At 39.7% G+C, this 13998-nt stretch overlaps 1 protein-coding gene across 1 annotated transcript in view; it reads right to left on the minus strand.

Annotated features, from left to right (window-relative positions):
• Positions 1-1412, minus strand: part of phlpp1 (PH domain and leucine rich repeat protein phosphatase 1) — a 239361-nt gene extending 237949 nt beyond the window's left edge. Inside the window, exon 1 of the mRNA XM_039753204.1 lies at positions 254-1412. Within this exon, the coding sequence (XP_039609138.1) occupies positions 254-1241 (988 nt within the window). The 5' untranslated portion in view covers positions 1242-1412. The remainder of the gene's footprint in view (positions 1-253) is intronic.
• Positions 1413-13998: the final 12586 nt, after the last annotated feature.

A 13998-nucleotide genomic window follows, 5' to 3' on the forward strand; every position in this document is an offset into this window, starting at 1 on the left:
CTGCCCAAAACTTACAAAACACTGTGTTCTCTACGAACCGGTCGCTTTCACTCCGCTTCAACCAAACGGCAACACTACTACAACTTACGGATCTGCAGCCGCATAAAATTCCTACTGAAGGCGTGGAACATTCAGAGGTCAATGCAGTTCCTAAAGTCAGCCTCGAAGTACAAACAAGATCAAAGCAACTCCTCCGCCGTCGGATACGCGCCTGCCAATAAACAGCACGGCGATTCGGAAGTGGGACACTTACCTGCATAGAAGCGAATCAGGCATCCTATTTCAGCCTCCATGCCCTCTTCTTGTACCCTCCATGGATCTTTAAATCCTAATTTGAAGAGATAGTCGTTCTGGATACAGAGTGGCTTTTCCTCTGGTCGCAATCGCCGGACAGCTTCGCCGTGCAACTGCACAAATAAAGTAGGTGCGGAGTCGCGCCTCTGCTTGTCCCGCTCCCCTCTCCTAACAGTGCAAGGGACACGAGAATTCGATTGCGCGGAGGAGGCGTCCCTTTGCACTCCCGTAGCTTCTTCGTTGTCCAATTCATCCGAGGAGCTACACTCCCCATCCAGTCGATCCTCCCCTATGCTCAAGCTCTGCTGGTCGGTGTCCAACACATTGTCTCCAGGACTCAGTTCTTCAAAATCTGAAGCCGACGTGTCCCCTGGGCCGTCCAGAGCTGGCTCAAGAATCATCTCAGGCGGTAAGGCCAAGTAAAGCCGCTCCTGCGATAGGCTCCTGGCAGGGACGACTCTGAGCACTTTGCCCCCTCTGCAGCCTAGCTGCCTGAGCCGCAGCGCCACTTCCCCGGCAGTGCTGTCCAACGTACAGAGCACCGGCCGCTGATACAACGGCTGTTGCGGATCATAGACGTACAGGCAGCCCCTGTGCAGGTCAGCACGTACCCACTCCCGTTCGGCCAGCTGAAGCTGCTGTGGTTGTCGAGGACGCAGCAGGGTCTTGCGGTCTAAGCTTCGGGTGTGCGGGACAGTCAGTGCTGGAGTAACTGCCGTTGCCTCGGAGAGATTCCTCTTGAGCCGTCTCCTTCTCCTCATCAGAGAGCCGGACACCGCAGAAATCGCGTCTAGGTGCGCAGGATGACCATTGCCGACCGCAGAGCTTACGGGAGCGGCCTCGCTCGATACATTCGAAGCCCCGCCACAGCCACTCTTGAACTTGTCGCATGTTTTAGCAGATTCCAAAACCGAGGCTGAAGCAGCAGGAGCCCGCGCACTTTCCATTTTCTGCAAGCAAATACAAATTCTTTTTCAATACAAAATACATTAAAGGGTCGCCATCCAGAGACAGGACCTGGCATTCAAAGCCGTGCTGCCTTCGGAGATCCCCCCGACAGCGTAGTTGTAAATCCACTTGTTTTCTTCCTTAGCGCCCCGCACTTTCTGTTTGTATCGCCATTATGGAGGCGTACTGGAGGAAGATACTCGAACGTAAGGAAAAAGCGTGACAGGGGAGGGGCTAGGGGTGCGACCGGGCCTCATTATCTTTAAAGTGATATGCTGGAATATTGCCGATTAAAACAGATCTACGATGAAGGGCGGGCTTTTAAGATACGGTTTCCTTTTTACGCATGCGCATTTTCACCACAGCATTCACGCACATTTGGAAACAGAAACTTCAATACCCGTCAAGCATCTTTCCGTGAAGGTACGACGTGCTTTTCATGCGCCATCTGCTGTCCGCGTGTGAATGATAGGTAAGATTTTTGAAAGCGTTAAAAATAATGAAAAAATATATATATATTTTTGCTATTAAATTAAAATAAACATTACAGCAGCGATTTTTTCGTTTTTTTCCCAGTTTCTAAAACCATTTCTTTCATGTTCAGTTGTTTCTCCCTCTTCTAGTTATATTTTTAACTGTTTTCATGAGGTTAATTTTCGTAACAATTCTAATATTTATCTATTCGTGTAAGCAATTATTTGAGCGTTGTTCTTTGTAACGTTTTTCACGGCCTTTAACAACCGTCAATTTTTAGTCCCATTTACTCCAAACTAATAATTTGGGGTATGTCGTTATTTTATGGTCCTGTCATTTCTACTAAGGTGACAGGAGGTTGAAGTGTATCGCCTGTATTGACGTCACTCACCTAAGCCATGTGTGCATGGACCTCCACTTTAATCCTTTGACTGTATTTCTCGGGCCACAGTGCCTAAAGCTAAATAAATTACACTGGAATGTATTCTACAAAAAGAAAAACTTATTCACATTTAACTATTTTTTAGCCCTCTTTCCAAATAATCAGGGGGGTCACCAAATAAAATGGTGTGGACCTCATCTGTGCTCTCACATAGTAGTTCCACACATTTTTAAAAACTTTGTTTTTAGTATCTCCATATGTGGTCACAAACTGTGGATTAACATTTTAATCAGAAAACCTTTCTTGTTTGTCCATTTTATTATTTTATTTACAGTTTTACCAGGCAATGGATTTCTTTGTTACAATTTGTAATATGTTAGTTTTTTTGAAATGCGTCATGTTACATTCGTGGAGCACTTGTCATGGAGAATATTGTATTTATTAACTATCTGGGGTGGGGCCCTTTAAATTTTATGTCAACAATATTCATTCCTAACCATTCAGGGTGAAGTTCTGAAAAACAATGAACCTAAGGGCTTAATGACCAACTTTACAATGCACATATGTAATGTTTAAGTTGCTTTTTTGTAAGATTATGAAAACTTCTCTTAATGTTCTATTTTTTATTTTTTAGACATCTATATTTCTAGTGAGCATAAGGCACTACTTTGTTAATCCTGCCCTGAAGACATCTATAAAAATCATAATAAGTTGATTGAAAAACAATTGATTGACAGTAGCTTCATTATATGGCATCATTTTTGTTTTTCCAGTGGCATAATTTTAAAGTTGTGAAAATATGAAGTAAACATAACATTATAATTTAATAGCCCAATACGCAAAGCCATAGAAATAACTAAATTAGATACTTATTGTTTGTAAGATGAACACAAATTAAATGATGATTACATGGTATAAAATTAACCCATGCTTTTCCAAAGAAGACTTTGTTCTTCTTTTAGGTCAGTGGCATTTTTAATATGAAAATATTGTAATCATACCAGAATTTTCCTGGATGCTGATGTCAACAACTCAGTATATCTTTTTAAAGCTTTTTTTATTTTCTCTACGTGTTCCCAAGCTCTGGATAGTGAGAAAGAGTATGAGCTTTCATGTACAAACTGTCTAAATGAGATGTCTGCACATTGTTTCTGGACTCGGCTTCTGTGATATGGTTAGCAGTAGCAGAGGATCTTTGAGTAGAAACAGTGGTACATCAGATAGAGAGGTACCAGATAGAGTGGTTTGGGCTTGTAATTAGGAAGCCCTAGATCAGGGGTCCTCAATCACGGTCCTGGAGGGCCGCAGTGGCTACAGGTTTTTGCTCCAACTCAATTGCTTAATAAGAAGCACTTACTGCTCAAGTAACACTTTTGCTTTACTTTAGTTGTCTCACTCGTTAAGATTTTGAACCCTTATTGTTTTTTTTTAGTCTTATACAGCTGTATACTTGTTTTTTTAATTGCTCCTAATTAGCAATAACATGCAAATGACAAAAGAGATCAGCCTTTTTCCATTTAGCTTGTTACCATTTACACCTGTGTGCATTTATCATGCAGTATTGGGTTTAATTAAATACTTGGAAGGAAAATGAAGAGAAAAAAGTAAAGGACTGAAAATTACTCATCCATTTTAGCCTTCAAATAATTTGGATGATATCCTTAGAAAGGGGAAGAAAATCTAGTACTGTATATGAGAATTACCTGATATAGCAGAGTTAAAGCACTAACATGCCATGAAATTAAATTATTGCCAATAATTGCTTTCTAATTAGAATATACAAAGGTGACTTATTTATCTATATCAAGAGAAACTGACAATTGTAAAACTTTAACACAGGACAATCAAATTATTCTAACTCCATACAAAGGTGGCTCATTTATTTGCATCAAGAGAAATTGACAATCACATTATTCTTATTCCTTTGTCCATTTAATCCAGAATCCTGTATAGGTCACAGGTAGAAAATAAAAGTATGACAGAACAACTGCAATTGATAAATTTCTTTCTGAAGTTTCCACAAGCTTCTAATAATATTTAGGGTTAAATGTGTGTTTAAAAAGTTTAAACGGAGGATCTTAAAAGTAAATGTTTATAGGATACTATAATTTAGCCCCACCTTTAACTACTATTCTTAAAACACATGCAACCCTTAGTTACCCTCATATGCTCAATTATAACAGCCCTATCGTAAGGAGGATAATGTCTGACCCAGTTAAAATTATTCATGTGATTGCACAAAGGCAGAATACTGTCTAAATATATCAAAGGCAGTGACCATACCTCTATGAACATCATCATGTGTTCCTTACAAAATGTCCTTGTTGAAAGCAGAAGTAGATGGATAGCTGCAAGTAGAAAAACAACAGAGTTGCAGCTTTTGCATTTCTGAAAAGGAAACCTATCCCATTCATTGCCAGTGCTGGTGCTTATTACTTTCTTCCTTTTCAATATACAACATCTTGGCTCTGCAGTATTTTCTTGTACTTTTTTCAAGTTGTCTCTTCTCTTGCATACAGAAAATTTAAGAGCACCCCTCTTTAGAACCATGAAGCACAAATCTATATTCTTCAGGTAGAAGTGGCAACTAATTTTACTTATCGCCTTGAGCAATTTTTACTGCTACAGAAAAAAGCCATACTGAACAATGATAGTTGCCGACACTTAAATGTATTGATTATGAAATAATTTCATGTTTGACAAGTGGGAACACTCCTACTGTGTGTTGTTCTATGAAAATGTGCCTTGTGGTCCTAGTAGTGAAGGAGTTTTCAGTTCAATATACTCTGAATGGATTTATCGTATACACTTCGTCTTCCTCGAAAAGCATAGTTGTTAGTGAACCACAGTGCTCAGTCTGAAGGTAGACTGTAAAAACAGGAGTTATCCTATAGAAATTTATATTAAGACGCACCATACCCCCATGATAACAGCCTGTAATACCTACTGTAGCTGAACACTTGCATATTTCTTACAGGATAACATAAAAAGCAGGTCAAAAGCTATGTATGCATAAAATTAATCAGCACAATATGTGTTATGTGTATTAGTGATGGAGACATGGAGGTTACAAGGTTGTCAAGCTATGGCATCGGCTGAATGTGCACAGGTTTCCCAGTTGCTGTATGTATCCACTGGATTCTGGAGTAATTATTTGCTGAGAACATTTCACATTCCCTTTTCCACCCCTTTAGAAAAGGTTTTTAGTTCTGCATTACTGCATGGCTTTCTGCATTATAAACTTTTTTATAACAGTCGTAGCACTCCTTGAACTGGCACTTCTTGTAAGGAATACTGAGGTGGCTTTATTTATGTTTTCCAAAGTACTAACAAACATTTTGTAGCCTTAGTTATAAAGAACTAGTTTTCTAGACTACAATTTTCTATTTACCCCAGCAATCTTACCAATATTCCAATATCTAATTCTCAAAAACAATTAGCTTACATTATGGCTGTCATTGTGAAATTCACAGTACTACTGTACAAAGTGTTTTGTATTTATTTCCCAAGAATTCTACAAATATTAAGGAATTTATGGCCAGAGTATGGAAATGTCAATATTTTAGTAATGATCTGCTAAGATTATCTACAAATCTAAAAAGGCAGAGTGATGGCTTTGTGGCCAAGGATCTGCACTGGTATCTGGAAGGTTACCAGTTTAAATCCCATTACTGCAATAAGAGACCCTACTCCGTTGGACCCTTGAGCAAGGTCCTTAACCTGAAAATTGCTCTGTGGCACTGTCCAATGGCTGACCTTGTGCTCTGGTCCACAAAGGTCATGCAGAAAGACAATTTTATCTTTGGAGATTAATATAGTATATCAAATCAAAATTCAAAATGTAGAAAGCAGATAATTTATCAGTGTACTTGAAGTCTAATTACATGAGTTATATCTTTCATGTCCATATTCTCTTTATTTTGCTCTCCTCTGAATGTTGCTGTAGGCATCACTTCCCAAAAACATACATTTGATATTTGACGTGTTCACAGAAGAGCTCTGTATTGCTCAGTTTAAAATAAAAAGCACTCACACAAAAAAAATCCCAACAAATCGGTCAATACTCCAGTGTTCCTTTTTAAGTGCCCTAATTAAAATGTAATTAAGATGAGTTAACATAACTTTTGTGATATGCTACATATAAATCTCTTAATACAGATATTTTGTACTTTGATAATATGTGAAATGAGAAACCATTTAATTGAAAAACGGTTTGTGTGTCTGTATTATTATTATTTATTTACACCTGGCAATGAGTCTCTTTATTACACTTTGTAGTATGTTATCTATTTCTTCTTCTTTATTCCATAGCTGGCGCTTGGAAAGGGGGTCGACCTCTTAGCCAATACGCTGCTGTTAGTGCCTCTGGATTCCGTGCTCTATTCACCACACCCTTCCATTGTAGTCGATCGGTTGAGACGGTTCTTGCTTCGATTGTTGTCAGTCGCTGGTTCTTTAGGTCGTTCTCTACGTGTTTCAACCATGTCATCTTCGGTGCTTGTTGTTGTATCCTCCAATCAGGAGGGTGTTTTCTCCATAGGAGTTTGTGCGGTAGTCGATTTTCATCCATCCTACAGACGTGGCCGAACCATCTTAATTGACGTTTTTTAATTTCCTCAGCGATCGGTGCCTGTTGATCACACCATTGTCTGATTGTCTCGTTTCGGAGGCGGTCACGGAGTGAGACACGGAGAATCTGTCTCAAGCATCGCATTTGGAAGGCCTCAAGCTTGTTGAGGTCCAGCTTGAGCAATGTCCATGTTTCCGATCCATAAAGAAGAATTGGAAGGATCGGCGTCCTATATAGGCGTATTTTGGTTTTGATCGTAATATTCGCCCGCTTCCATATGCACCACTTGAGTGAAGCGAATGCTGCTGTTGCCTGGCCGATCCGGCTGTGAACTTTGGCTGCCGATGCTGCTTTCTTTTCCGTGACCAGTGATCCCAAGTACTTGAACTGTGGTACCTGCTCGATTCGAGTTCCATCAAGGTAAACTCTGGCTTCCGATCTGTCTGTTGTAAGTACTTTGGTCTTATCCACGTTGATTCTCAATCCGTATGACTGTGCAATGTGGGAAATGTCATACAAAGTGTTCGTTGCTTCAGTATCCGTGTCGGCGAAAACAGCACTGTCATCTGCGAACATCAGATCAGTTAACAAGTTTGTGTCGTCGTATTGAACTCCGTGTCGCCCATCGAATGCCTTTCGCCATTATCGCGTTGATCACAATGTTGAAAAGAAGTGGCGAGGCAACGTCTCCTTGCCGGACTCCAGTGTGAATCGGGAACTCCTCAGACATATCATTCCGGATACGGACACTGCTGGTTGAGCCGTCATATAATGTTTGAAGAAGATGAATGATTTTCAGCGGCACATATTCGATCTCTAGGGCTCTCCACAAACTGGTCCAAACGATGCAATCGAAAGAAAATTTGAAATCGATGAAGACGATGACAGTTCGTTTACCGCATCGAATTCTTCCGTTATCTGATGGAGAGCTAATATCTGGTCGATGCATTCTCGATGTGGTCTAAATCCAGCTTGTTCTTCCCGACTCGTTTGCTCTCGTTGTTTCTGTAGCCTCGATTGTATAATTTTCATAAAAACTTTGCTGACAATCGAGAGGAGGGTAATACCGCGATAATTCTTGCATTCCCGACTGTCACCTTTCTTCAAAATAGGCACAACGATTGCTTCCTTCCACGCCGATGGAACATGGTCCGAATGCCATATATGTGTTACGAGAACGTGGAGTTGTTGTAATAAGACGTCTTCTCCGGCTTTGATCATCTCGGCAGTTACTTGATCTCCTCCTGGTGCTTTACCATTTCTCAGAGATTTTATTGCCGTCTTCACCTCGTTGATTGTTGGTTCTGTATCGGGAAACTGATTCATCGGTTGCTCGATAATCGGTGGTTCAGGCACTGGACCTTGTGGTGGATCATGGTTGTACAACTGGTGAAAGAATTCTCTCCACCGCTGCAGGCGCTCATGAGGAGAGTTCACAAGTTCCATCCGACTTTTTAATATTGTCATTTGTTGATGTAGTTTTGCCGCCTAACTGTCGGATTGTCTAGTACAGTGCCCGGTATTCGTGTCTCGACGCTGCTTCTTCCATGTTGGCCACATTATTCCAGTGCGCTTCCCGTTCTGATTTCATTTTCTGTTGAACTTTTTTTAATCGTCGGTACTGCCCGAAATCAACATGTTTCATTCGTTTTCGCTGGTCGATGAGGTCGAGACAGTCATCCGAAATCCATTGCTGCGTCCGTTGACAGATGGGTGGGCACAGTTCCATTGCACATCCTACAATGGACTCCGATAGTTGTTTTTCTTCTGCCTCGATATCGCCCGGTATTGTGAGTGCTGCGAATTTGTTGGATAACGCGATTTGGAATTCTCGTCTGGTTGCTGGGTCTCGTAGACAGGCCCAGTTCCTCCTAGTTGGTGGTGACACCTTTTTCTTTGCTCTTTGTAATTTCATTCGCAATTTCGCTCGGATAAGATAATGGTCTGATCCACAGTCGGGTCCACGCATTGCACGTACGTCTTTGAGCGTTGATCTGAATCTAGTATTGACCAAAACTTAGTCCAACATCGCCACATCGTTGCCGGATAGATTTCGCCACTTGAGTTGATGTTTGAGGGGGTGACGAAAGATGCTGTTGCTGACAGTCAAGTTGTTTGACGCTGCGAAAGATAAAAGGCGTACTCCGTTGTCGTTGATTTCCTCATATCCGAATTTGCCCATTGTTTCCTCCCATCCGGTTCGATCTGCACCCGTATGTGCATTAAAGTCGCCCACGAGTATAATTAATTCGGTTTGGGGTATCGTATCCAGTGTGTGTTGCAGCTGATCATAGAATTCGTCCTTTTTCATGTCCGGGCTGGTCTCAGTTGGGGCGTAAACGGATACGATATGGGTCTTGATCGTTCCATCGATAGTGATAACCGCCAGCCGCTCAAATATCTGTTGGAATGCGATAACACTAGCGGCAGTCCGTCGATCGACCATAAAGCCAACACCGGCCTCTCGTTTGTCACCACCAGAATAGAATAGCGTCATCGTCTCATCGATTGTTGGCAGATCGACCTTCATTGTCCCGGATTCCATGAGCCTCAGTTCTGATAGCGCACAGATCGATATTTTGCATTTCAATAATTCCTTGGTAATAATTTCTTTTTGACCGACGTGATGTCCCGTTAGCACATTCAACACAGTGATTCGTATTTCTGATTTTGGTGTAATTAATTTGGGTCTTTGGCCAGTAGCACACTTCTCACCAGCATCTCTGGTCCCCAAATCTGGCGCATCGGCTGCCCTGGATGCAGTAGCATTTATTTGTAAGTGATAAAGTCATATATCCATGCAGTTTCTTGCCTATTTTCTTCGGTTTCCCAATTCTGATCGGCGTGGCAGGCCGACCACCCTCCTCCTTTCTCACCCTGGGCTTGGGACTAGGCGTTGGCGGAGTTATGTTATCTATTTAAAAGCCTCATGGAACATTTGCAGAGCTACTGTAAGCTACTAAGGATATTTAATTTTTTTAACCTTGTGTGATGAGTTACTTTAAAATATAAGCCAACAACATTACTCCTCGACTTTTCAGGGTGAGTTTTCTGAAAAACAATGAACCTAAGGGCTAATGAACTTTACAATGCATGTAATTTATAATATGATCTTTCATGGATATCCTAAAACCTGTCTTAATCTTCAGTTTTGTTAGTGAGCATAAAGTACTACTTTGTTAATTCCACCCCTGAAGTCGGCTACAACCAAGCATCAGAAGTGATTTGAAAAACAATTGATGTCAACAGCTTCATTATATTGATATCATTTTTGGTCTCCTGGTGGCATAATATAAAGTTGTGAAAAGGAAATATGAAGTAAACAAAACATAATAATTTAATAGACAATGAAACAAGGCATAGAAATAAGCACATAATAGAGCACCTATTGCTTGTAATATAAATGCTAAAGAAATGATGGATACATTCAATAAAACAAAAACACACTTTTCCAAAGAAGAGTTTATTCTATTTTTAGGTTAATGGAGTTTTTAGCATGAATGTACCAGTGAGGCTGCACCAGAATTTTTCTGTATGTGTGTACTGATTTCTCTTATGGTAAACTTATTTAACTAACAGTATCTATACCTCTTTCACTAATGACTAGTGAAACATGCAAGTTCATACACCATCTGCCTCACAAAAAATCAAACAACAGGACGCTGATGTCTGTATACATTGGTATCAAATAATTGTGACACTCTTCAACATCACCATCTTGTGACAAAATACGGCAGTATAGATTTCAACATTAAGAAGGCTGAGTGTCCCATACTGCCTACTGCTGAGGAAAATATACTGGCTGTGAACTGCCTGAACTGATAGCAACACCTCTCAAGGCACAATAACACAGGAAAAACATGTAGACTATGTACTGTACAATGCATAATTTGAACACAAGACTCTAGGGTATCTTAGTACCAGCACTAACCACCATTCAGTAAAGAAAGAGGCCATCATACAAATGAAAAAATATTTTCTACACACTTCCCTGTTCTTTCTGTAGCATGGGCCCATCTATAGCACTTTGTATAAATTTGAGTGTGAAAATATGTGCATGATAGAAAAATAGGAATAAGCACATGCTAAAAAATCATATAAAAAATGGCATATGCTAATTTCTGCACAGTTTATATATCACAATCATGCTTTGAAAATGTGTGTATGTGAACACACATTGAAAACCTTTCTTGAAACATTCGTATGTAGTGTGTGCTGGAACATGCTAATCAACCTCATATGCAGTCATGCAGAACTTCATTGATTGGTAGAGCAAGCCTACCATGTGACCACCATCTACATTAAAGAGTACCTGGCTGCACTTAACAACTGAGAGTGCAAGATCAGGTGCAGCATTATAGTTCCTCTTATCTGTGTTCTAGGTTCAGAGAACGGTGTAAAGTGCCAGTATTTGAGTGGGTAGCTGCTATTACCTGTTACATGTAATGACATGATTACTAATTACATTGAATAGTACAGGCCACATAAAAAAAGAAGGTTCAGTAAATTATCATACAAATAAGCCAGCCACAAAGTACAGTAGTGTCATGACTAGAAAAGCTAATTTGCCTTAAAATAAACGAATCTCTACTTGACCTAAGCCACTGAGCCACAACGTTTGTCATTTTCATCTTGGCATGACAGATGACTTGTGCATTAATGAAATGTCATTGTTTATGGTTAACAAAAGAAGCTTAATCCTTGCTTATTCTCGCTTACAATGTGAGTGCAGTAAATTGTTCCGTTTATCATAAGAGAACTGGACACTGCTGCAAATTGCCTTTTTATGTTGGCATAAAAAGGTCTTATGCATGTGCAGCACACCATACAAAAACTGAAAGCGGCGCCTTGCCATTCAGTTAATCACTTCTAACACAGTCTGCATGATGAATTGAAGGTTGGGTGAGACATTCCTGATCTGTCAGCTAGTTCCCCAAGTAGTGACACTTAAAACTGACAGATAAACAAAAGAGTTCTTCAGTGCAAATACACACGATTTTTCTTCTTAAAAGGGAACTAAAATACTGTATGTACATCATATTCATCACTTTTGAGGTATGTTTGTCACATCAGTGTACATTATAATAATGGCTTGGTGACATGTATTATTATGTATGCAGGGCATCATTTAGCTAGTTTGGCTGCTTTCTCAGTTTGTCCAAAATGTTGAGTATGTATGGGTCAGAGTTGCCTTAAATATATGCATGTTCTCCTATCAATTTTTTTTTCTCAATGTACAGATGATTGAGTGGCATACTGAGCCTCTTGTGTGTAAGCAAGCTTTATGAATGAGGCCTCAGGACTCTTTGCTCCTTTGAAGTGGGCATCATACTGCTGTTGTTTTGGGACAAAATAGAAGGAATATTTTATAAGGCTTCAATGGTGTTTTTTTAAAAACTTGGCACCATGAGATGCTGAGTGAGGATCAAAATTGACCATTTTGATCATTGTAATGTCTTGTGCTCAATGAATTCCTGATGTTTAACCTTTTTTTAAAAAAAAAATACAGTGGAAGAAATGGTACTGGAACATTTGTGCCTCTTCCTTGACTTGTGCTGCATGACTGTGGCTAGGAAAAACATGAAATGATTAAAAAAAAATTATAAAGTGGTCCTTATTTAATGTTGTGAATTAAGGGCTGAATACTTCAAACACCATCAAAAACTGGAATGTTCAGTTTTGTATATGAACAAACACATCTAAACATAAATCTAGAGCATTGAATAAACAATAGTGCTAGCCATACTGCTTGAAACAGGCTTTCAACACATGAAACAAGGATAATTTAATATACTACAAAAAGCAATATTATTCCAGATATTTAATTCCAGTGAGGAAAAAAAAGTGTAAGTAACACAGGTATACAATTCAATTGATTTTTTTTTTCTAGGTAGGTTTAATATACTGCAGCTGTACAGTCTGTACCCAAATGAACCACTCTCAATTCCTGCTGTTTCATTTTCTTTCTTATGCTTCTCTCCATAACCAGTTGCAACCACAGGGGTGAGGTCATCAAAACTGTGCCTCTGTCTTGTGTAACTAGCCTTGGACCTCCCACAGGTTTACTTTTTTTGGTTTTGCTGTTGACTGGAGTTTTTTGTTTTTCTATCTCTCCATTGTTGCTATCTTGGTGAAACTGAAACTGCTCCATTTAATAGAAGTTTTTGTTTTCATGTGTGTAAATATACTGTAGTATGGCATAACGTAGATTGTGATACATTGTAGCTATGTATTTGTGCACATTCTGTGCTCTTTAGCCTGTTCAGGGAAGTGATTTCATACATATACAGTTATACTTAAGTGTGGTGAAAGCTAAAAGCTGAGGGTCTCACCTAAAAATGATTGCACAACATTTCAGGTATGTTTGTAGCCTGCATGCTTACGAGTACTCAGAATTTCTAGCAGATGAATATCCTTGAAATATTAAAGTGCATAATAATCCTTGGTATAAAGCAGGGGTACGCAGCTGCACTGCTGATGTCCAGATCACTTCTCAAATTATGCAAGTGGTCACAGTAATTAGAATAAAGCAAAACAGGAAATGTAACATATACTGTATTTTTGTACTGAAGTCATCCAAAGGGATACCTATACTATAGAATGGGAATAAACCATATTTATGTGCACAGCACTTACTAAACAAAACCTTGCTGTCTAATCCCTTTTTACCTTTTATTTAGCAACTAGCAAAATACCCGCGCTTCGCAGCGGCAAAGTACTGCCTTAAAATTTTTATTAAGAAGAAAATTAAACCTTTTTAAACTGAGAGAAAATATACCAATAATTATTTGTTAAGGATCTTTTTGTATACCACATTGTCAGTTCGGCCCTCTGGTTGTAATATGACCAAGCTGTGCGCTGAGCTTACTCTTGAGCATGCAATGTACAGTTGGCCATGTAAAAAGTTGCTGCTGTCATAATCGGTTTGAGTTTCATGGTTTGTTTCAATTACGACACCATTTGCAGGACTTGTGTTGAAGTGACATTCGGCATCTGTCAAGCGTTATAAGCATACAACCAGTTTCATCGATAACTTCACATCCAGCTTTTGAGAGTTTAAACATTCATAAACATCAAAGTGTCCACTACTGAAATCGTCACCTGTGAATCTAAGATGTTTAAGAGGCATTGGCAGTTGTCGAAAGGTGTAAAATATTTGGCCATTTCGGTACACTTGAAAGCGACAACCGAACAATTCAGCGGCAGCCATCAACTCACATGCAGAACCATAGGTAAAGGGCTTAAGCATTTCACTCTCTATAGTGCTCCTGTGTAGTATAATTATCTCCTGTACCATCATCAGTCCACACCTTGAACCTGTCCCAGTCAT

Source organism: Polypterus senegalus, chromosome 5 (assembly GCF_016835505.1).
Source record: "Polypterus senegalus isolate Bchr_013 chromosome 5, ASM1683550v1, whole genome shotgun sequence".
Lineage (NCBI taxonomy): Eukaryota > Metazoa > Chordata > Cladistia > Polypteriformes > Polypteridae > Polypterus > Polypterus senegalus.